The 24214-nt window shown below is 43.2% G+C and overlaps 1 protein-coding gene across 1 annotated transcript in view; it reads left to right on the top strand.

The window, feature by feature from the left end:
• The window catches only part of LOC136172499 (antigen WC1.1), a 58833-nt gene extending 41934 nt beyond the window's left edge, over positions 1 to 16899 (top strand). The window contains exons 11-21 of the mRNA XM_065941966.1: positions 5125 to 5217; positions 5294 to 5608; positions 6664 to 6978; positions 13248 to 13289; positions 13376 to 13690; positions 13943 to 13975; positions 14538 to 14675; positions 15068 to 15160; positions 15428 to 15475; positions 15985 to 16128; positions 16754 to 16899. Of these exons, the coding sequence (XP_065798038.1) occupies positions 5125 to 5217; positions 5294 to 5608; positions 6664 to 6978; positions 13248 to 13289; positions 13376 to 13690; positions 13943 to 13975; positions 14538 to 14675; positions 15068 to 15160; positions 15428 to 15475; positions 15985 to 16128; positions 16754 to 16899 (1682 nt within the window). The remainder of the gene's footprint in view (positions 1 to 5124; positions 5218 to 5293; positions 5609 to 6663; positions 6979 to 13247; positions 13290 to 13375; positions 13691 to 13942; positions 13976 to 14537; positions 14676 to 15067; positions 15161 to 15427; positions 15476 to 15984; positions 16129 to 16753) is intronic.
• The last annotated feature ends 7315 nt before the right edge of the window (positions 16900 to 24214 follow it).

The raw sequence follows: 24214 nt of genomic DNA, 5'->3' as shown, positions 1-24214 counted from the left end.
TCCTCCTTTGTTTCTCTCCTGCCCCATTTTCCCTCTGAGCATGTAAAATCTTTCTGGATTAAGTTGCAGACAGGATGCTCCTTTATCCCTCCCCTTCCCCAACAACAAAAAAATACTTCAGGGAATTTCCTTACATAACCACAGTTCAATCAAACCTTTAGAGATATCAGCCCCAGATAACATCTAAGTGCAACCACATGAGAAACCCCAAAGATAGAACTGCCAAGTTGAGTCTTTCCCAAATCACTGACCAGAAAATCATGATAAAAAAAAAAAATCCTTCAACTGCTAAGTTTGGGGGAAACTTTTTTATACAGTATTGTTAACCAGGCACTTACCATGTGATCAGCTTTTCTATATAGAGGAACACTTATCCTCTCATCTTCCATTTTACTATTTCTACTTTATATTGATCTAATGTGCTGATAGACTCATTCTCTAGTTCTTAATTTCAGCTGTTAACTTTTTCAGCTGTAGAATTTTCATTTGCTTTTGTTATCATTTCTTTGCCAAGACACACATCTTGTTAATTAATTCTTGAAGCAGTTTAATCATGGCTATTTAAATTCTCTGTCAGACTATAAAACTTTTAGAGGAAAACATAGGCAGAAGATTCTTTGACATAAATTGCAACAAGATTTTTTTTGACCAACTTTCTAGAGTAAAGAAAATAAAAACAAAAATAAACAAAGAGGACCCAGTTAAACTTAAAAGCTTTTGCATAGCAAAGGAAACCATAAACAGAACAAAAAGACAACTGTCAGAATGGGAGAAAATATTGGCCACTAAAATGAAGCAACTAGCAAGCGACTAATCTTGAAAATGCACAAACAACTCAATATCAACAAACCAAACAACCCGATTAAAAAATGGGAAAAAGACCTAAACAGACATTTCTCCAGACATACAGATGGCTAACAAATACATGGAAAGATGACCAACATCACTAATTATTCAGTTCAGTTCAGTTCAGTCGCTCAGTCGTGTCTGACTCTTTGCGACCCCATTGACTGAAGCACGAGAGGCCTCCCTGTCCATCACCAACTCCCGGAGATTACTCAAACTCATGTCCACTGAGTTGGTGATGCCATCCAGCAACCTCATCCTCTGTTGTCCCCTTCTCCTCCTGCCCTCAATCTTTCCCAGCATCAGGGTCTTTTCTAATGAGTCAACTCATCGCATGATATGGCCAAAGTACTGGAGTTTCAGAGAGATGCAAAACTGCAGTCAGGTATTATTTCACACCATTCAGAATGTCTATCATTAAAAAAAACTACAAACAATAAATGCTGGAGAGAATGTGCAGAAAAGGGACTCCTCCTACATATGGGTATGTAAATTGGCACAACTATGGAGAACAGTATGGAGGTTCCTCAAAAAACTGAAAATAGAACTATCGTATGACTCAGCAATCCCACTCCTGGGCAGGTACCTGGAGAAAATCATCATTCAAAAAGACACATTCATCCTGATGTTCACTGCAGCACTATTTACAACAGCCAGGACACAGAAGCAACCTAAATGTCCCTCACAGGAGGAATGACTCGAAAAGATGTACATATATAAAATGGAATATTACTCGGTCATAAAAGAATAAAGTTGTGTCATTTGCAGAGAAATGGATAGAACTAGAGATTATGCTCGGTTATGCTCGGTTCAGTTCAGTTCAGTCACTTGGTCGTGTCCGACTCTTTGCGACCCCATTGATTGCAGCACGAGAGGCCTCCCTGTCCATCACCAACTCCCGGAGATTACTCAAACTCATGTCCACTGAGTTGGTGATGCCATCCAGCAATCTCATCCTCTGCCGTCCCCTTCTCCTCCTACCCTCAATCTTTCCCAGCATCAGGGTCTTTTCCAATGAGTCAGTTCTTCCCATCAGGTGACCAAAGTACTGGAGCTTCAGCTTTAGCATCAGTCCTTCCAGTGAACACTCAGGACTGATCTCCTTTAGGATGGACTGGTTGGATCTCCTTGCAGTCCAAGGGACTCTCAAGAGTCTTCTCCAACACCACAGTTCAAAAGCATCAATTCTTTGGCGCTCAGTTTTCTTTATAGCCCAACTCTCATATCCATACATGACCACTGGAAAAACCACAACCTTGACTAGATAGACCTTTGTTGGCAAAGTAATATCTCTGCTTTTTAATATGCTGTCAAGGTTGGTCATAACTTTTCTTCCAAGGAGTAAGCGTCTCTTAATTTCATGGCTGCAGTCAACATCTACAGTGATTTTGGAGCTCAAAAAAAGAAAGTTAGCCACTGTTTCCCCATCTCTTTTCCATGAAGTGATGGGGCCGGATGCCATGATCTTTGTTTTCTGAGTGTTGAGCTTTAAGCCAACATTTTCACCCTCCTCTTTCACTTTCATCAAGAGGCTCTTTACTTCTTCTTCACTTTCTGCTATAAGGGTGGTGTCATCTGCATATCTGAGGTTATTGATATTTCTCCCAGCAATCTTGGTTCCAGCTTGTGCTTCCTCCAGCCCAGCATTTCTCATGATGTACTCTGCATGTAAGTTAAATAAGCAGGGTGACAATATACAGCCGTGACGTATTTCTTTTCCTGTTTGGAACCAGTCTGTTGTTCCATGTCCAGTTCTAACTGTTGCTTCCTGACCTGCATACAGGTTTCTCAAGAAACAGGTCAGGTGGTCTGGTATTCCCATCTCTTTTAGAATTTTCCACAGTTTATTGTAATGCTCACAGTCAAAGGCTTTGGCATAGCCAATAAAGCAGAAATAGATGTTTTTTTCTGGAATTCTCTTGCATTTTTGAGGATCCAGCGGATGTTGGCAATTTGATCTCTTGTTCCTCTGCCTTTTCTAAAACCAGCTTGAACATCTGGAAATTCATGGTTCACGTGTTGTTGAAGCCTGGCTTGGAGAATTTTGAGCATTACTTTGCTAGTGTGTGAGATGAGTGCAGTTGTGTGGTAGTTTAAGCATTCTTTGGCATTGTCTTTCTTTGGGATTGGAATGAAAACTGACCTTTTCCAGTCCTGTAGCCCCTGCTGAGCATTCCAAATTTGCTGGCATATTGAGTTCAGCACTTTCACAGCATCATCTTTTAGGATTTGAAATAGGATTGTTATATAGAATGAAGTAAATCAGAGAAAGAAAAACAAATACTGTATAACATCACTTATATGTGGAATCTAGAAAAATGGTAGAGATGAACTTACTGCCAAGCAGAAATAGAGACACCAAAATAGAGAACATCATATGGATACTAAGAGGGGAAATGAAGAGTGGGATGAACTGGGACATTGAGATTGACATATATACACTATTGATGTGCTGTGCTGTGTACTTAGTCGCTGAGTCATATCTGACTCTTTGCAACTCCATGGACTGTAGCCTGCCAGGCTCCTCTGTCCATGGGGATTCTCCAGAAAAGAATTGTGGAGTGGGTTGCCATACCCTCCTCCAGGGGACCTTCCCAACCCAAGGATCAAACCCAGGTCTCTGCATTGCAGGCGGATTCTTTACTGCCTGAGCCATCAGACTCAGAAGCCCTACACTATTGATACTAAGTATAAAATAGATATTGCCTGGAGAATCCCGTAGACATGGAGCCTGATGGGCTACAATTCATAGTGTCACAGAGTCAGACACGACTGAAGTGACTTAGCATACATGCACACACAAACTTTGCCAAGAAATGTCCTTCTAGTCAAGGCTATGGTTTTTCCAGTGGTCATGTATGGATGTGAGAGTTGGACTATAAAGAAAGCTGAGCACAGGAGAATTGATGCTTTTGAACTGGGGCGGGTGGAGAAGACTCTTGAGAGTCCCTTGGACTGCAAGGAGATCCAACCAGCCCATCCTAAAGGAGATCAGTCCTGGGTTTTCATTGGAAAGACTGATGTTGAAGCTGAAGCTCCAATACTTTGGCCACCTGATGGGAAGAGGTGACTCATTGGAAAAGACCCTGATGCTGGGAAAGATTGAAGGCAGGAGGAGAAGGGGACGACAGAGGATGAGATGGTTGGATGGCATCATTGACTCAATGGGAATGGGTTTGGGTGGACTCAAGGAGTTGGTGATGGACAGGGAGGCCTGGCCTGGTGCGGTTCATGGGGTCACAAAGAGTTGGACAGGACTGAGCGACTGAACTGAACACATAAAATAGATAAATAATAACCTATTGTAAAGCACAGGGAACTCTACTCAGTGCTCTGTGGTGACCTAAATAGGAAGTAAATCCATGAAAGAGGGGAGATATATATATGTGTGTTGTTGTTGTTGTTTGGTCGCTGAGTTGCTTCTGACTCTTTTGTGACCCCATGGGCTGTAGCCTGCCACACTCCTTTGTCAATAGGATTTCCCAGGTGAGAATGCTGGAGTGGGTTGCCATTTCTTTCCCCAGAGGGTCTTCCCAACCAGGGATGGAAGCCCAGTCTCCTATTTGGCAGGCAGATTTTTTACCACTGAGTCTCCTAGGAAACCCATACATGTATATATAACTTATTAAATTTGCTGACAGCAGAAGCTACCACAACATTGTAAAACAATTATGCTCAAATAAAAATCAATAAAAATAAATAAAATAAACTCTCTGTCAGATAACTCTAAGAGACAAAAACCCTGGGAATTTTTTTAAATGTTTCTTTTTCCTCTTGTTTTCCATGAGATCTCTTTTATAAAAGTGTTTTTAAAATCAAAACCTTGTAGATAAAAAATTGTACAAATCCTTCAGAAAGGGTTTTGTTTTGCTTCTTCTATTTAGGGGTAGATTAAGGATAGAGCAACTTATTTAACTCATTCTTAGGGCAAAGCTTGGCTTAAAACAGGAATCATGGTATTGTCAGGACCAGGACTGTTCATAGAGAAAGGGAACACTAAGATTATGGTAACTTTACTGGTATGTTACAGCTTTCATCTCAGCTCCATCACTAGGTCATTATTATTATTGTTTTTTTATTTTGAACTTTTTACTTTGTATTGGGTTTAGCCGACTAATAATGTTGTTATAGTTTCAGGTGAACAGCCAGGGACTCAGCCATACATATACACGTATCCATTTCCCCCCAAACTCCCCTCCTCTCCTAAAAATTATTTAGCTTAACTGAGTTTCTTGATCTTCAACCCTCTCAACCCTCTTACCATCGCTGTTTCTTCAGGAAACCACACCCAGGTGCTGCCCCAGTGCAATAACTCCGTGTCTGAACAAGCAGGATCTGCAGCCTTAGAGGAGAGCGCCCCCTACTGCTCAGGTGAGGGTCCCACAGGACAGAAGACCCTTCTCATTCCGCAGGTCACCGCCCCATTGTCCCATTTCTCTCTCCTCAGACAGCAGACAGCTCCGCCTGGTGGACGGGGGCGGTCCCTGCGCCGGGAGAGTGGAGATCCTTGACCAGGGCTCCTGGGGCACCATCTGTGATGACGGCTGGGACCTGGACGATGCCCACGTGGTGTGCAGGCAGCTGGGCTGTGGACAAGCCCTCAATGCCACAGGGTCTGCTCACTTCGGGGCAGGGTCAGGGCCCATCTGGATGGACGACCTGAACTGCACAGGAAAGGAATCCCACGTGTGGAGGTGCCCTTCCCGGGGCTGGGGGCGGCACGACTGCAGGCACAAGGAGGACGCGGGGGTCATCTGCTCAGGTCCGTGCTGCACACTGTCCACAGGCTAGGGGAGGGATGGGGCTCTGGAGGACGGGAGTCTGAACCCTGGGGGAGAGATGCTGAAAGGACCTGAGATGGAGCCGACGTGAATAGGAGGTGCTTTCACTTCCTCCTGCAGCAGCTGAAATTCTGGTCCTTTCTTCTCAGTAGTGTTTCCTGGCAGAAGGTTTTCTCAGTTTTCCTTGAAATCAGGGCTCACTCTTCTGGTACATATGATAGAGAAGTCTTAAAGCCAAGGTGCTAGTTTTTTTGTTTTGTAAGAAATTAGCACATAGTTAATGGTTTAAAACAACATATTTCTTTCCTTACACTTCTGTAGCTTGGATGTCCAGCAGGAATCTCACTGGATGGGTTCAAGGTTTCAGTAGGGTCACATCACTTCTGAGCCTCTGGGAAAGAATCTGTTTCTTGTCTTTTCAAGCTTCTAAAAACTTCCTGCCTGCCTTTGTTCATAACCCCCTTCTGTTCATCATCAGACCAGCAATGGCTCCACTTCTCTAACCATTATACATGTTCACATCTCCCTCTAGCCAGAATGAGGAAAAGTATTCCACTGTAAAGGATAGTGAGTCTAAGAATGTGATTAGACTGTGCTCATCTGGTTAATTCACCATATTTCAGGTTAATCTCAAGGTCCTTACCTTAATCACATCTGTAAAGTCCCCTCTGCCAGATAAGGAAACAGTCACAGGTCCATTTTCTATCTGCCTCCACACTGTCCACATCACATCCCTTTCACACTCTCTTTTAGATGTTTTGTCAGGAAGCAGGAGTCAGCTCCCTCTCCCTGCATGTGTCCAGGCTGGTCTTCCTCACAGTTCATGTTCACTACATCATGGTGGTAGAAATATTTAGAAAGACAGACACAGATGGACAAAGTCAGATAAAAAGGAGACAGGTTTCACTCTGGTTATCTAATGGATTTGCTTCCTCAGCTGGGTCACAGATGTTGTTCACAATTTTGGGGAGAGAGGAAAACCCGGAACACTGAGTGCAGTGCTCATTGTGTCCTGTCTTCTCCATTTCGATCTTAGAGTTCCTGGCCCTCAGGATGGTGAGCGAGGACCAGCAGTGTGCTGGGTGGCTGGAAGTTTTCTACAACGGGACCTGGGGCAGTGTCTGCCGCAGCCCCATGGATGATGTCACCGTGTCCATCATCTGCAGTCAGCTTGGCTGTGGGGACAGTGGAAGTCTCAACACTTCTGTTGGTCTCAGGGAAGGTTCTAGACCCCGGTGGGTAGATTTAATCCAATGTCGGAAAATGGATACCTCTCTCTGGCAGTGTCCTTCTGGCCCATGGAAATACAGTTCATGCTCTCCAAAGGAGGAAGCCTACATCTCATGTGCAGGTGACTCATGTCTGTTTCTGGGTCTGTCCCAACCCTGTATGGTGTTTCGTGAGATTTGGTCTTTTAAAATCTAAGTGATGCGTTTAAGTTGAGTTTATAAAATGAAGTTTGGATGGAGCTAATTTAATCCACATGTTCCAAACTTGCTTTACTAAAAGTTTTTAATTGATATAATTGACATAACATTATATTGCTTGCTGTGTACAACATAATGCTTATATATTTGTGTATGTTGATTAATGATCACTACAGTAAGTCTAGTTATATCCATAACCATATATATAGTTAAATATTTTTCTTATATGATGAGGATGTTTAAGATGTATTTTCTCATCATCTTTCAAATAGACAGTATGGTATTCACTATAGTCACCATGCTGTATGTTATATCTCTTCACCTATTAATTTTATAACTCAAGTTTATACCTTTTGACTACATTTGCCCACACCAAATCCCCCACCTCTGGCAGCCACCAACGACTCAGCATCTCTGAACTTGCTTTTTGTTTTAAGATTCCACATATAAATGAGATTTTATGGTATTTTTCTTTCTCTGTCTGATTTGTTTCACTTAGCATAATGCCCTCAAGGTCCATCCTTGTTGAAATTGGCAAAATTTTCTTCTTTTTTATGGGTGGATATATGTCTATATTGCATTTTCTTTATCCATTCATCCATCAGTGAAGACTTACCTTGTTTGGCTCTTGTATATATTGCTATAAAATACTAAAAAGTAATGCTGTTAAAGTGCTACAGTCAATATATCAGCGAATTTGGAAAATTCTTCAATGGCCACAGGACTGGAGAAGGTCAATTTTCATTCCAATCCTGAAGAAGGGCAATGCCAAAGAATATTCAAACAACTGCACAGTTGCGCTCATTTCACATGCTAGCAAGGTTATGCTCAGTCTTTCAAGCTAGGCTTCAGCATAAGGTGAATTGAGAACTTCCAAGATGTACAAGCTGGGTTTAGAAAAGGCAGAGGAACCAGAGATCAAATTGCCAACATTTGTTGAATCATAGAGTAAGCCAGAGAATTCCAGGAAAACGTCTGCTTCATTGACTAGACTAAAACCTTTGACTATGTGGATCACAGCGAACTGTGGAAATTTCTTAAAGAGAGGAGAATACCAGAGCACCTTACCTGCCTCCTGAGAAACCTGTATGCAGGTCAAGAAGCGACAGTTGGAACTGGACATAAACAACCGACTGGTTCAAAATTGGGAAAGGAATTCGTCAAGGCTGTACATTGTCACCCTGTTTATTTAACTTATATGTAGAGTACATCATGGGAACTGCCAGGCTGAATGAATCACAAGCTGAAATCAAGATTGCTGTGAGAGAGATCAACAACCTCAGATACGCGGATGATACCACTCTATTGGTAGTATTGGTAGAAAGAGAAGAGGAACTAAAGAGCTTCTTGTTGAGGGTGAAAGAGGAGAGTGAAAAAGCTGGCTTAAAGCTCAACATTCAACATTCTAAAAATTAAGATCATGGCATGTGGCCCCATCACTTCATGGCAAATAAGAAGGGAGAAATTGGAAACAGATTTTCTTTTCTTGGACTCCAAGTCACTGACGATGGTGACTACAGCCATGAGATTAAAAGAGGCTTGCTTCTTGGAAGGACAGCTATGACACACCTAGACAGAGTATTCAAAAGCAGAGACATCACTTTGCAGACAAAGGCCCATATAGTCAATGTGATGTTTATTTCACTAGTCATGTATGGATGTGAGAGTTGGATTATAAAGAAGCTGAGTGCCCAAGAGTTGATGCTTTTGAATTTTGGTGCTTGGATGCCACAATTGAATTGAGAGTCTCTTGGGCAGCGTGGAGATCCAACCAGTCTATCCTAAAGGAAATCAACTCTGAATATTCATGGGAAGGACTGATGCTGAAGCTGAAGCTCGAATACTTTGGCTACCTGATGAGAAGAGCTGACTTGTTGGAAAATACCCTGATGCTGAGAAAGACTGAAGGCAAAAGGAGAAGGGGGCCACAGAGGATGAGAGAGTTAGATAGCATCACCAATTCAGTGGACATGAATTTGAGCAAACTTTGGGAGAGAGTGAAGGACAGAGGAACCTGGCATGTTGCAGTCCATGGGGTTGCAAAGAGTCAGACACAACCTAAGAACTGAACAAATATTGCTGCAGTGAACACTGGTTTTTCAAGTTAATGTTTCTGTCAGATGAATACCCCAAAGTGAAATTGCCAAATCGTATGGCAATTCTATTTTTAATTTTTGATGCACCTCAATACTGTTTCCATAGGGGTTGCATCAACTTACATTCCCTCTAACTGTGCAAAAGCTTTTCTGTCTCTTCACATTCTCCTCAACTCCTGTTATTTCTTCTTTTTGATAAAAACCTTTCTAGAGGATATGAGGTCATATCTCATTGTTGCTTTGATCTGTATTTTCTGCTGATTATTAATCTTGAGCATGTTTTCATGTACCTATCGGCAAGTTGTATGTATTCTTTAAAAAAAAATATTCATCAGGTTGTCTGCCCATTTTTTGAAAGTCATATTGTTTGATTTTTGCTACTGAGTTGTGTGAGTTCCTTGTATATTTTGGATAATAGTTTTTATCAGAAATATAATATGTAAATATTTTCTGTAATTCCATCGGTTGCTTTTTCATTTTGTTGATGGTTTCCTTAATTGGGCAGAAGCTTTGTAGCCTTATGTGGTCCCAACTGCTTGTTTTCACTCTTGTTCTCTTTGATTTTGGTGTCAAATCCAAAAAATTCTCACGAAGACTGATGTCAATGATTTTATTTTCTGTTTTTGCCTGTAGAAATTTTATGGCTTCAGAACTTGTGATCAAGTCTTTAATCTATTTTGAGTTAATTTTTGTGAGTGGTGGAAGATAGTGGTTCTGTTTCAATCTTTTGCATGTGGCTGTCCAGTTTTCCCAATGCCATTTACTGAAAAAACTGTCCTTTCCATTTCATTCTTTTGCATGTGGCTGTCCAGTTTTCCCAATGCCATTTACTGCAAAAACTGTCCTTTCTTCATTGTATATTCTTGACTTCTTTGTCAAAAATTAATTGATCGTACAAATGTGGGTTTATTTCTGGGCTCTCTATTTTGTTCCATTGATCTCTGTGTCCATTTTTATGCCAACAACATACTGTTTTGACTAATATAGCTTTGTAATATAGTTTGAAAACAGGAAGCATGACACTTCCAGCTTTGTTACTCTTTCTCAAGATTGCATTGGTATTCAGTGTCTTTTGTGGTTCCATGAAAATGGTAGGATTGTTTGTCTGTATCTGTGAAAATATCCATTGAAATCTTGGTAACGATTGCAGTGAATCTGTAGATTGCTTTGGGTAGTATGGGCATGTTAATAATATTAGATCTTCCAATCTATGAGCACAGAATATCTTTCCATTTATTTGAGTCTTCTTCAGTATCTTTCATCAATGTCTTATAGTTTTCGGTGTACAGGTCTTTCGCCTCCTTCCTTACATTTATTCTTCGATATTTTATTCATTTTCATGCAAATGCAAATAGAATTGTTTTCTCAGTTTCTCCTTATGGCAGTTTGTTGTTAGTGCATAGAAAGGCAACTGATTTTTGTATTTAGATTTTTCATTCTACAACTTTAGTGAGTGTATTAGTTCTCATATTTTTGGTGAAGTCTTTAGGGTTTTCTATATACACTATCATGTAAGGGAGTCTCCTTCCTCATGAGTCTGATGGTAAAGAATCCATCTGCAATGCAAGAGACCCGGGTTTGATCCCTGAGTTGGGAAGATCCCCTGGAGGAGGGAATGGCAACCCACTCCAGTATCCCTGCCTGGAGAATCCCAGTGGGCAGAGAAGCCTGGCAGGCTGCAGTCCTTGGGGTAGCAAAGAGTCAGAGACGACTGAGTGACTAACACTTTCACTTTTCAATGTGCAAATAGTGTCAGTTTTGCCTCTTCCTTTCAGATTTGGATGTCTGCTTTTCTTTTATTGCCTGATGGATCTGGATGGGACTACCAAAACTAAGCTGAATAAAAGTGGTGAGAGTAGATAATTTTGTCTTGTGTTTGATTTCAGAGGAAAAGCTTTTGGTTTTGTACAGTCAAATATGATGTTAGCTGTGAACTTCTCATATGGCCTTAATTATATTGAGATGCAATCCTTTGTAAAAGAGTTTTTTTTTTATCATAAATGGATTTTGAATTTGTCAAACATTTTTTCTGCATCCTTTGAGATATGATTTTTACCTTCATTTTGCTTATTTGGTGTATCACATTGATTAGGTTGTGAATGTTGAACTATCCTTGTATCCTTGGAACAAACATCACTTGATTGTGGTGCATGATTCTTTTAGTGTATTGTCAAATTCAGTTTTCTAATATTTTGTTGAGGATTCTTGCACCTATATTTATCAGAGTATTAGCCCATAATTTTCTTTTCTTGTGGTGTCCTTATCTGGTTTTGGTATCAGAATAATGTTGGCCTCATAAAATGAATTTGGAAGTGTTTCTTTCTTCTGTTTTTGGAAGAGTTTGAGAAAGCTCCACCACTAAATACTGTTACATTGGGAACTGGGATTTTGAAAATAAATGTTGAATGAAATAAATAAGTGTTGAGGAGGGCAACAAATAGTCAAACCATAGAACCTTACTTCCTTCAACATTTCTCTCTGTTTCTCTCTCTCCTTCCCTCCCCCTCCACATACACAAACACACACACCGTATTCAGGTACACCTTGAAAGGTATGCTGGATGTTGCCTGAAACTTATAGCTAAGAGAATGTGGGAACAGATACTTCAAAAGCAGAGGCTCACTCCCTTCCTTGCCTCTCTTTTTTCATCTCTTGTCTTTTCCATTTGAAAGCCAAAGAGGCATTAAACTATTAGACCTTTTCTTGATGATATTTTTCCTACAATGAAACACTGAGAATTGAGAGGTGGTAAAGTCTTTGACCATGAAAATGAGCAACACCCTCACAAAGGTCCCACCATCATTTTCTCAGAGGTTCTCTGGGTAGAGTGGGTAGGAGGTTTGATAGAATGATCTGGAAAGAATATACAGATTTTGATAATTTATGACAGGTACTATTTACCCTTCTGGTTTTTTGTGTTGCTTTGAATTTGTATTGATTTCTCTCAGCTTCAATTCTTTTATGTATACTTTTCAGTCTTTTGTTTGTTATTTCTGCATCTTCTCAATACAGATTTTTCTCAGTAGGTTTTTTTTTTTACTCTATTGCAAAAATTGTTGCCTTACTCTGTGTACATATATGTGTACATATATCTTCTTAGAATTCTACTAAGTCTTTCCTGTATATTTCCTTTTTAAGAGATTCCTAACCAACACTATGGGCTTTTCTGGTGGTTCATACAGCAAAAAGACTGCCTGCAGGGCCGGAGACCTGGGTTCGATTCCTGGGTAGGGAAGATCCAGCGGAGAAAGGAATAGCAATCTACTCCAGTATTCTTGCCTGGAGAATCCTATGGACAGTGTAGCCTGGTGGGCTGCATTCCATAGGTCACAAACAGTCAGACACGGCTGAGCGACTAACACACACACACATAACCAATACTGCATTGTAGATCAATTATCTTCCAATTAAAAATAAATTTTAAAAAGTTTCCTTTTACAACAGTAGTCTTCACTTGCCCACTTGTTACACTGAATAGTAGGTAAGAGTAGCTTATAATCTATCTAATAACTTTCCATTAAAATTATGTGTGTGAGATTTTGAATATAAATTAACTGTTCTTCTGGGCTGATGATTTTAATATGAACTATTATCATAGATTATTCCCAGTCATTTATATTTGGTTTACTATTTCACTGATTAGTGTGAATTTAAAGTTTTATTTTACTGAATTTTATTCATCTATTCATTCATTCAATAAATATTTACCAAGCCCCTATCTAGGTATTTAGCAAAGGTTTTCCATAGATATTTGTTGAATGAGTGCCTACAATGTGCAGGCACTGTCCTGACAGCGGAAACATGGCATATATAAGATATACAAGGTCCTTCTTCTAATGGAACTTTCATTCAGAGGGGAGTGTGTGTGAATTTGTAGATGTCTGTGTTTATATTTGCTGTGGGAATGTGAAGACTGATAAACAAGTAAATATTTAAGGTAATTTCAGCTGGTGATCAGATGCAGTGAGTTTCAGCCCAGGAGATAATAAGCCTGTGTTTTCCTGTGTCCTTTGCACTGAGTCAAATCTTAGATAATCTTATTTGGAGACAAGAACACGCCCAATGTCCCTGATCCAGTGTTTCCCTGTTGTTTGCAGAAAGAAGCCCCAAGAACTGCCCAGCTGCTGCCCCCTGCACAGGTACGTCAGCCCCGCCCCCTCCCCAGGGCCCCAGGGGCTCCTTCCTCCCACCAGGGGAGTCACAGGAGGGGCTGCTGCCTTTTCAGACAGAGAGAAGCTCCGGCTCAGGGGAGGAGACAGCGCGTGCTCAGGGCGGGTGGAGGTCTGGCACAGCGGCTCCTGGGGCACCGTGTGCGATGACTCCTGGAGCCTGGCAGAGGCCGAGGTGGTGTGTCAGCAGCTGGGCTGTGGCCCGGCCCTGGAAGCCGTGCGGGCCGCGGCGTTTGGCCCTGGAAACGGGAGCATCTGGCTGGACGAGGTGCGGTGCGGGGGCCGGGAGTCCTCCCTGTGGGACTGTGCTGCGGAGCCCTGGGGGCAGAGCGACTGCAAGCACGAGGAGGATGCTGGTGTGAGGTGCTCTGGTGAGTGAGGGGCTCGGGGTCCGCCCTGGGTGAGCTGGGGCAGCGCGGGGGCAGTGGGCTGGGCCGGGCGTGGTGGGGAGTTTGTATTCAGACAGTTTCCCAGTGCTGGGGCTCTGATCTAGGACGGGGGAGCTGGGAGGACTGGACACTGATGTGGAGACTGGGGGGTGATTTCAGGCTCAGGAGCGAAAAATGGATTTGCCCTGCTTTCTGGCCAATTCCCTCTCTTCACACTGCTGTTTTTCTCTTTAGGTGTAAGGAAAACAGCGCCCCCGACTGCAGCAGGTACTGTGAACACCCATGGGCAGGAGAGAATACTCAGGTCTGGGGGCCTGTTCTGTGGGCCCTCTGACAGCTCAGGAGAGGAAAGAGCCTGAGGAGCCCTGGCTGGTGGGGAGGAGCCCAGGGTGGTATGTTGGGGAACTCCTCTGCCTTGGTTCCTGGGGCCACATTTTTCTCACAACTGGGATACTAGGGAGATGGGTTCCTGTGTTGCAGAATCTAAGGTTCTCCCACCTGCCCCTGAGTGTTGCTCCTCATCAGTGAGGTGCGGGTCCCAGGACTGTTTGACCGTCTGTCTCCTGAAGCCCAAGGAGAAGAGATGAGCCGGGTCCTCAGAGGCTGTCTCGGCAGGGCAGCTCCCTGACAATCCCCGGCTCTGCCTCAGGCCACACTGGCCGAGTGGAGTTGACTCGTCTCAGGATGAGACCTGGGGGAGCCAGGTCACTGTCAGTGCACTTGTGTCTGAGGCTGGAACGCCATTGTCTGGAGCCCCTGGAAACGCTGGCACAGGGGGTTTCTCTGTGCCCAGGACCTTCTCCATAACCTGTTGCCTTGTTCTTTTTAGGGTCCAGACCAGTTTTAAGTCCTCTCCCTGGCTTCTTCTCCCTGGCTGGGGTCCTCTGCCTCATCCTGGGGGCCCTTCTCTTCCTGGTCCTCATCGTCCTGGTGACTCAGGTGCTCAGATGGAGAGCAGAGCGCAGAGGTGGGCTGCAGGGGGGACTGGGGACCAGGGAGCGTGTGTGCAGGCAGGAGATGGGGCGGTTGTGAGGAGGGGAGCCTGGGCCAGGTCTCTGTTCTGAGTCTGCAGAACTCCATGTGCTCCGTGCTCACCTCTAAGGCCTGAGTAGATAGAGGTTATTAGGACTGCGGCGTGAACTCTTAATAAGTCATGGCCTCTCCTATGGGACCAGACAGAGTTGGGGCTGAGCTGTGAATTCAGGTCAGATGAGGGGAGAAGGTGCTGACACGGTGCACGGGGTGGGAGATGATGCCGAGGTCCAGGTAGCCTCCGTGTGAGCATCGGGGAGATGAAAGTGGGCCGGTTGGACTGGGGTGTCTGGGGTGGCACCTCTGACCTGCTGGGGGATCTCTCAGCCTTATCCAGCTATGAAGATGCTCTTGCTGAAGCTGTGTATGAGGAGCTCGATTACCTTGTGACTCAGAAGGAGGGTCTTCTGGGCAGCCCAGGTGGGTGTCTCTGTCTGCCCTCCTGGGACCTCTGGTTGTCACACCCACTGGGTGTGCACATTTTCTCAGCTTCTGCAGACCCGACACGTGCCCCAGGTTCACAGAGGTGGCTCTCCAAAGTGGCAGGATGGCCTCTCACAGCCCTGTCAGCCCCCAGCCTCTGTCTACACTGCGAGAGCCAGACCCATCCCTTCTCAGCTTTAACATTGGTCCCGTGGGTGTGGGAGGGTCATTCTGTGTGTTGTGTGATGTGTTTCTCCACTTTAGGCTTCTTGTCAGATGGTGAGGACAACAATGACTCCAGATCCACTCCAGGTAATAGAGATGGACCTGCTTCAGCTGAGTGTTGCGGAGGAGATTTTCCCTCCTCATAGAGAGGAGATGTAAGGGGAACAGTCTTCCTTTGATGGACCAGAGGGATCCCTGTGTCTAGATAGGGTCTGTCCTCCTTCTCTGGTTGTTCTGTGATGTCTCACATTTGGGGCTGGGCTCTCTGTGTTCAGAATCACAAGAGACACACACTGGCTTTAAAAATAACATCTGTAAAGCACAGTTTGTCAAAATACTTTAGTAATGCTCAATGGTGGGAGAGTTGCTTTGAGATATATGTTTTCAATCAGGAAATATTAAGATATGTAAGGTCATGTTTTGGTTTATGGACACATCAAATTGAAACATGGTCTTAGAGAAAAAAATCTTTTAAAACAAGGAGTGACAGGTGCCTCTATTTAGCAGCTCAGAAATGCTGGGTCAGAAGGGATCTTAGGTATTTCCCAGACCAACCCACTTAGTGTGGTTTCATCTGACTCCTGCTCTGTGCTCAGAAGTCCCAGATCAGAAGACCTATGCCCTTGGTGAGGATTATGATGATGCTGAAGAGGTACCGGTACTTGGGGCTCCTCCTGCCTCTCAGAGGAGTGAGGAGGAAGTGCTCCCAAAGAAGGAAGATGAGATGATGTCTCAGACAGGTGAGTGGAGTTAGCTGATCCCCTGTAATCTTTGGTCTCTGTCCTGGAAAGGGTGAATTTGAACTCAATGTCCAGCCTCTGTACAGTTTCTCATGCATTTGAGAATCTCATGCATGGGTAATCTCATGCATTTGATGGGCTTTCCCTGGTGGCTCAGATGGTAAAGAATCTGCCTGTAATGCAGGAGACCTGGGTTTGATCCCTGGATCAGGAAGATCCCCTGGAGAAGGGAATGGCTATCCTCTCCAGTGTTCTTGCCTGGAGAATCCCATGGATAGAGGAGCCTGGCGGGCTATAGTTCATAGGGTTGCTAAGAGTCAGACACAGCTGAATACCTAGCTCTTCACTGCCTGGAGGCAGGTCTTCTCAGAGCTCCTGTGTGAGCACAGGTCTCCTGTGATGCAGGGTTTCCGCATGAGTTGAGGCCCCAGAGGCCACATGGACTGAATCTGAGAGGACAGCCGGGATCCATCCTCACTGTAACTGATATGAGATAGTCTGAGCCTCCCTGCCCACCCCTGGGTCCCAGGGATGCTTTGTCATCACCACTTGCTTAACTTGCTTCCTCCTCACTGTCTGGCCCCCTTGTCTCTGTTCTAAATCATACCTCTCTTTCCTCTTTCAGGCTCTCCTCTAAATGTCTCTAGAGGAGAAGCTGATCCTGGGGAAGGAGAAGAGAGCCCCTGGCTGCTCCAGGGGGAGACTGGGGACCCTGGGTACGATGATGCTGAACTAAGTGCCCTGGGAACATCCACAGTGACTTTGCCATGATGTTATATTAAATATAAGATCATGCCACAGATATTCTAATTGCCTGTATCTCAATAGAATAGTGCTGATCTGTGATTGTGTTATATGGAAATTGCTCAAAATGAAATATTCTGAATAAAGTAAAAAATCTTTTTTTTGCTTTATTAATTATTACCAAGTTCCATGTCAAATGTTTTTAGAGGATTGGCTCTCAAACACCATTTTCCTCAAAGGAAATACAAGATGAGTGCACTGCCCTGTTTTCTCACCTCCTTCAAAGGCTAATGAGGACGTGACTTAGCCCAGGAACACAGATGCTCCAGGTCACTCTTACTAATAAAAAGCACCTAAACTTGGTCCACATTCACACTCTCCCTCCTAGCAAGATAAATTGTTAACCAGAAAATATAGTCAGAACCTGGTAGGTTATTTTATTTGGTGGGAATGCTTAGGACTCTAAGCCCTGGAGACAGCATCTCAGTAGCTCTGAGAAAATTGCTCCAAAGAGGTAGGAAGCGAAGTCAGGCTGTATACAAGTTTGCAGCAAAGGGAGCAAGAAGTCTGAACATCAAAGATCAGGTATCAAGTTAAGGAATTTAGCATGCTATGTATGGGAAGATGCAAGCTTCTGGTCTCACTGAATTCATTCCTTTCATGTGCAGCTTAGCTATCTGGGGCCAACCCTGTTTCCTTGTTCACCTTAACGAGTGGCAGATGGCTGCTTCTTGCATTTCCCCAGCTCCTCAGCAATCACCATGGGGAATGGGACCATCCCCTGGATCATAGTCTTGGGATCCCTCATTCATGTTTGGAGGCCAGAAATTACTGATGGTTGTTACATTTGTTTTTTAATATGGCAAGAGATATTTTCATTTCACAAACTCATGGTATAAACCCAATCCTGAACATTCCTGTATGTTCTTCCCTGAGATGTCACATCACCTGTTTTTAACTTATTCTTGGGCACCAGACTTGGGTGTGAGTTTCAAAGTAGGAGTTTGCTGGTGGGAGAGAATGGATACAGTTTTCCTTATCCTGCTTAAGAGTTCATGGGTCAATTAAAACTCTAACTCTAGGTAACTACCTCTGCCTTTTCATCTCTCATTCCCAAGGTTACTTTATCTGTTTATTCCTCAGGCAGATATAGATTCCTCCTTGCTCATCTCCTATGTCTAGTTGTTATCAAATCCTTATGAATCCATTCTTTCCATCCCTGCCTACTATTTCTTCAGAACGTTGCCATTTCTTGTCTGTTCAATTATCTAGGCTTCTGAGCAAATTATATCAGCTCATATCTCTCTCTGCGTTGATGGATGGCAAATTGTTGCTCACCCACACCCTGCATCCATGTGGGACAAGAGGGCAAGAAAGTGGAGACTTAGGCAGAGGGGATCCAGACGAAGGGTAGATGGGAAAATCAGGTATGTTTGTCTATTTACGTTTCAAAGATGTGGATGGAGGGGTCTGATATGATTGAATTCTTGAAGAATTTCAGACCAATGGGCTCCTCTGAAGATGTACTGTTTCAAGATTGCTTTAATCTATTTTCTACTGAAAATGTAAACGTGATCCTGCTGTGATTCTTCAGGGTAGAGAGAGCTGTCATGTAGGAGTGGCCAAGTAAAGATTACATTTCACCGCACCACCCTCCCCCCCCCCCCCCAGTTCCATTGTGGACATGTGGAGAGGTTGCTGAACTAATATAAGACCTGAGAGTGATGGCCTGGTTGTGAGTTGAACCCTCCCAGTTCCTGGCTGATGGCTCTGCATGGTGTCCAGGGCTCTGACCTACAGTCATGCTTGCAGTCTTCATAGTTCTAGGCTGTGCTTGGGGATGGGAAGTTGCCCAGGACTTCTCCCAGGGAAGCTTACATGGCTATTGACCATTGGGAAGTGATGAAATAAATGACACATGATGAAAGAAATAAAGAATACCCACCAAGAAGCTCAGGGAACTCAAAAAAATGCAGATAATGGAATTCAGGAAAAGAATATGTGAACAAAATAAAATTAAAACGTTATTTATTATCATTATCATTATTGTTTTTAATTTTTGGTTTCACTGGTTTTTTGTTGATGCATGTGGGCTTTCTTTAGTTGTGGCAAGCAGGCACTCCTTCTCTTTGTGGACAGCAGGCTTCTTTATGCAGGGGCTTCTCTTGTTGCGGAGCACTGGCTCTATGCACAGAGACTTCAGTAGTTGCAGCGTGCCTGCTCCTATTTACAGTTTGTGGGACCTAGAGCATGGACTCAGTAGCTGTTGGGCACAGACTCTTGCATTGCTCTGCAGAATAAATTCAGTTTTTTGGTTTTTTTTTTTACAGAGACCAAAATCATAAAAAAGGAAGCAAACAGGGAATTTGCTGGTAGTTTAGTGATTAGGATTCGATGCTTTCACTGCTGTGCATGAATTCTATTCTGATCAGGGAACTGAGATCCCTCAAGTTGTGCAATAGGCAGAGAAAGAGAAGGAACCAAATAGAAATTCTGTTTCTTAAGATTACAGTGAATTAAATGCAACAAAATATAAAATGCTACAGAAAGCATCAGCAACAGCAGAAGAATCTTTGAGGCAGAAGACAAGACAATTGAAATTACCTAGCCAGGGGACAAAGAAGAGAAAAAAAGAGTGAAAATGTGTGAAAGAAGCTATGTGAAATATGGGATAACATTCACAGAAACAACCTGCACATTACTGAAGTCCCAAAAGGAAAAGGGAGGGAGAAAGGGACAGAGATTGTACTTAAAGAAATAATACCAGAAAAGTTTCAAATTTGATGACATTTAGACATCCAAATTCATGTAGCTGTCAGGGGAGTGTGTAATTTCCTCGGTTCTGTTTTGTCACAATAAAAATTTGAAGTGGCGGGCCAGTGTTAAAGCCCTAGGACAAACTGTGTCACAGCTCTCAGACAGATCGGTGTCACAGCTCTCAGACAGACCGTGTCACAGCTCTCAGACAGATCAGTGTCACAGCTCTCAGACAGATCAGTGTCACAGCTCTCAGATTGATCAGTGTCACAGCTCTCAGACAGACCATGTCACAGCTCTCAGAGAGATCGGTGTCACAGCTCTGTGTTGCAGCTCAGTTTTATTTAGAAAATAAAGGAAAATACATCCTCGATGTGTCAGGGCATGACGACCCAAAAGACATGAAGAGAAGGGGGAGGGGAGCAAGCGATTAGAGAGAGCAAGAGAGAGAGCCAGAGAAAGACCCCGGCCCCTTGGCTCCTCTTTTTACATGTTTTTTTTTCCTCCCCCTGGGCTGTTTGTTCTACCTGAGGTGCTCACTTTGGTCCTCGGATCTTCCTTTGTTCTATTTTCATGGACTTTTCTCTTCCTTGTCTTTTAGCCACCGCCATTCTGGACTGCTTTTTCCTGTTCTAACCGTTGCAGGAAGGGGGACCCCTTCCAGGGCCCAAAACTGGGCTCTTGTCTAACACTCGGATATGAATTGTCCGAGGAGACACATGTGCTGACAAAGCAAGAGATTTTATTGGGAAAGGGCACCAGGAGAGCAGGAGGGTAAAGGAACCCTGGAGAACTGCTCTGCCGCTGGCTCGCAGTCTTGGGTTTTATGGTGATGGGATTACTTTCTGGGTGGTCTCTGGCCAATCATTCTAATTCAGAGTCTTTCCTGGAGGCGCAGGCATCGCTCAGCCAAGATGGATGCTAGCGAGAGGGATTCTGGGAAGTGGAGGAACACGTGGTGTCTCCTTTTGACCTTTCCCGAACTCTTCCGGCTGGTGGTGGCTGATTAGTTCCGTATTCATTATCAGGATCTCCTGTCATAAAACAACTCCCGCAAATGGTTACTATGGTGCCTGGCCAGGGTGGGCGGTTTCAGTCAGTGTGCTTCCCCTAACATAACTACCTAACACTGCTGATAAGTCGCCCCTCAGCGTTCATTCAAAATGATCGTCTCCAAGACACATTGTTTATAATCAAGACAAAGAGAGAATTTTAGAAGCATCAAGAGAAAAGCAAATGCTCACAGCAAAGGAATTCCCGTAAGAATATCAGTGGATTTCTCAAAAGAAAACTGGCAAACCAGGAGAGAAAGGGATGATATATTCAAATTGATGAAAGTAAACCTGCCAGCCAAGAACACTTTTCTCAGGAAGGTTGTCTTTCAGAAATGAAGATGAGATGAAGATGTTGTTTCCAAAACAAACAACAGTTGAGGGAGTTCACTAACACAGGTTTGTCTCACAAGATTGCTGAGGGGAGTTCTTCAAGCTAAATGAAGGATGGTAGTTATTATATGAAAGAAGTGAAAACAGACAACAGACTTGTAAATGTAAATATGTAATCTAATACAGAATTCTCTAATACTGAATATGGTAGTGTGCTAACAACCAGTTAGCTCTAGTCTAAGGGAAGTATTAAAATAACTACAGAGAAAAATATTTTGTTAGTGATATACAGTATAAAGAGAGGCAAATTCTGACATCAGAAACAGAAAGTACAGGAGGAGATCAAAAGGTAGAGCTTCTGTATGTGGTTGAAATTAATTTGTTGTCAGTGTAACAGAGACTCTTGTGTCCATAAGATGTTATATGTGAGCCATTGTGGCAGCAAAAATGTGAAAACCTACAGTAGACTCACAAAAGGTAAAGAGAAAAGAGTCAAAGCACATCATTATCCAAAATCATCAGTTCACAGTTCTAACTGTTGGACCCAACAGTCGAATTGTCTTGGTCTCTACAGCATCCTTCAAGATCAGACCCAGAGGACTCTCCTTTCACAAAATAAAAGACTAATTAGTCTGTTTGTTATGACAAGCCAAAGAACTCTTTCTGCACCTCATCTCCTTCCTTATATCATACAGATGGTGTAGCTGTACTTTTTTAATTGCAAATTTTCATCTGTTGATATTCCTATGTGGTTTTAATGGAAAAATTGCCAAAAGATAAATCATGCCAATACCCTATATCCTCTGTTGGGTCTGATTAAAACTTAATAAGAAGCCACATGTGAGTGTGTTGTGGTTTGTCTTGTGTAGCCTTAGAGATAGAGATTTGCAGAGTTCGTTGTGATGTATTTGGTGGTGATGTGCATCTTCTTTTTGAAAATCAACTTCTGCCCTGTTAATTGCTGAAAACATTTGCCTTTAAAACAAAAATACCAATCAGCTAAATGATGTCCTCAAAAATAGTTATTTATAATAAAGATAATTTCTCTTAAATGTCTGGCATAGTACCATTCAGTCATTCAATAAACATTAGCTGAATATCTATTAAGTTACAGAGAGTGGAAATACACAACTTACACACAGGTTTAGTCTCACTCCAATCCTGGGCCCTGGAAGGGCCTTAGCAGATACTTGCAGCCTGCAAGAGCCTTGGGTAGCATACCCAGATGTGGAAAGATTTGATGATAAGGAAAAGAGAATCTGTTCACAGACTTTTAGATGTTAAACAGGAACACATTTCCCCTTGTTTCCAGAGTTCTTAGGCTGGTCTGCAGGCTGGACTCAGCTGCACCAAAGCTCCATGTGCAATAAAGCATCAGTTCATAGAGTTCTAGTCTGAGCAACCACTCAGTCTTTGAACTATGAGGGTCATCCCAGTGACATTAATCTTGGGTTTAAGAGGCTTAAGAATGACCACCTACAAGAACTGAATAGTTCTGGAGTTGGTCATTACATCAACTCTGAACAGAGGTGGATTAATCATGAAGCTAATGAAGCTTCAACCTCACATCCTCTCCTTACACCAGCCCCTTCCAAGTCCTGTGAGGAGAGCCCCAGGGCTGTGCTCACAAAGATATAGGTTTTGAAACAGCCATTTTCTTGAGATGAGGAAAAAAAATATTCAGCAAAATGATTTCTTAACCAATTTATTTCTTGACCATGGAACACTAAATCCAGGAATCAGATTTGTTCAGGAAATCAAGAGAAAACTGAGGGTGCTTAGAAAATACATGCTGCCTTTTCATTAGTACAGGATTGGTGAAAGGTAAAATAGGATCAGAGATGATGGACTGGCTAACTCAGAGGAAAGAAGAGCTGTTTAAGAATGAAGGTGAAGATGCTGAGAGACAAATTCGGGAAACTGAGCCTGACTGTCAGCACAGAGTGATGTAAAGGGAATAGGAGATGCACCGGGGCGGGTGCTGTTAGACGGGATTTAGATCTAGTTGTTGGTCAGTCAGAAATGGTGACGGAGAAACAACCAAGTCCAACAGAGGAAGCAAGGTGAAACCTGAGGGAGCAGCTTGGGATGAAGACACAGAAGGATGGGGAGATCCAGGAAAGTTTCTGCTTCATGTGACACATTCTGTCTTCTTTTCAAGTCTTCTTTCTCCTTTGTACCCGTCAGAAGAGACTGTTCTGCCGCTGGAAAAAGTGACCCGCAAATCTCAGTCACACACACACACACACACACATACACACACACAGAAATGCACACATACACATACATCCATATACAGACACACACACACTCATCACAACCTACAGATGTCTGTGGTCAGTGAGGCTCTTGCACGTGCTTCTGGCACACGCAGCTTCTGTGACAGGAAAAAGAGAGACTACAGAGTCACTCGGGCTTTTCCTGCCTCCACTCGGAAGTGACACAGGTGACACCAGCCACATTTCGTTGCCCAGAATGAGTCCGTGAGGACTGGAAATACAGCTATTTGACGAGTATTACTGTCTATTCACGTCCTTCAGTAGAACTCTTGAGAGCAGTGCTGTCAGTTTTTTCTCGCCTTGGAGAAGCTTCTGAGTTATAGCTCTGTGCAGAGATTGAACGCGATCTGACCCTCCCAGAGTGGGATTTGAAGGCATTTTGTATTTGGCTCCTTTGGCTGGTGTGTCTCTGACTCCTTACTCCACCTCAGTCTGTGCCGAGGGGGATTAGTCAGGTATGTGTCTCCCCTGCCTCCACCTCCCTTCCCCACTCAGTATCACTAACTGCAGGGTGATTTCTCAGCATTTGTTCATGCGTTCATTTCTTGTCCAATGTTTGTTAAGCTCTCTCTATGTGTCTTTACTTGAGCTTATAGAAGCATTGAAGAATAAGACACAATACTTGCTCTCAAGAAGCCCCTTCTTTAGAGACAATAAGAAAGTTTCCATTTTTACAGATTGAAGGGACACAGCAGTAGTTTTGAGCTGGAGGAATTAGAAAGAGTTCACAGAGATGAGAACTCTGTGCTTTTAAATACAAAGAAAGATATAGATATTTTCTTTCTGTAGTGGGCTTAAAAATGTGTCCTCTAGAATTCAAATATGCATAAATGTAATATTTGCTATTTTTATAACTGATTTCATCTTGGGCAGTAGCAAGGGGTGTTTGCATGGATTGAAAGTTCCACAAAGTTAACACAA

The sequence above is a fragment of the Muntiacus reevesi genome, chromosome 1 (assembly GCF_963930625.1).
Source record: "Muntiacus reevesi chromosome 1, mMunRee1.1, whole genome shotgun sequence".
Taxonomy (NCBI): domain Eukaryota; kingdom Metazoa; phylum Chordata; class Mammalia; order Artiodactyla; family Cervidae; genus Muntiacus; species Muntiacus reevesi.
Note: the sequence above shows the minus strand (reverse complement) of the source record. Positions and strands in the feature narration are given on the sequence as shown.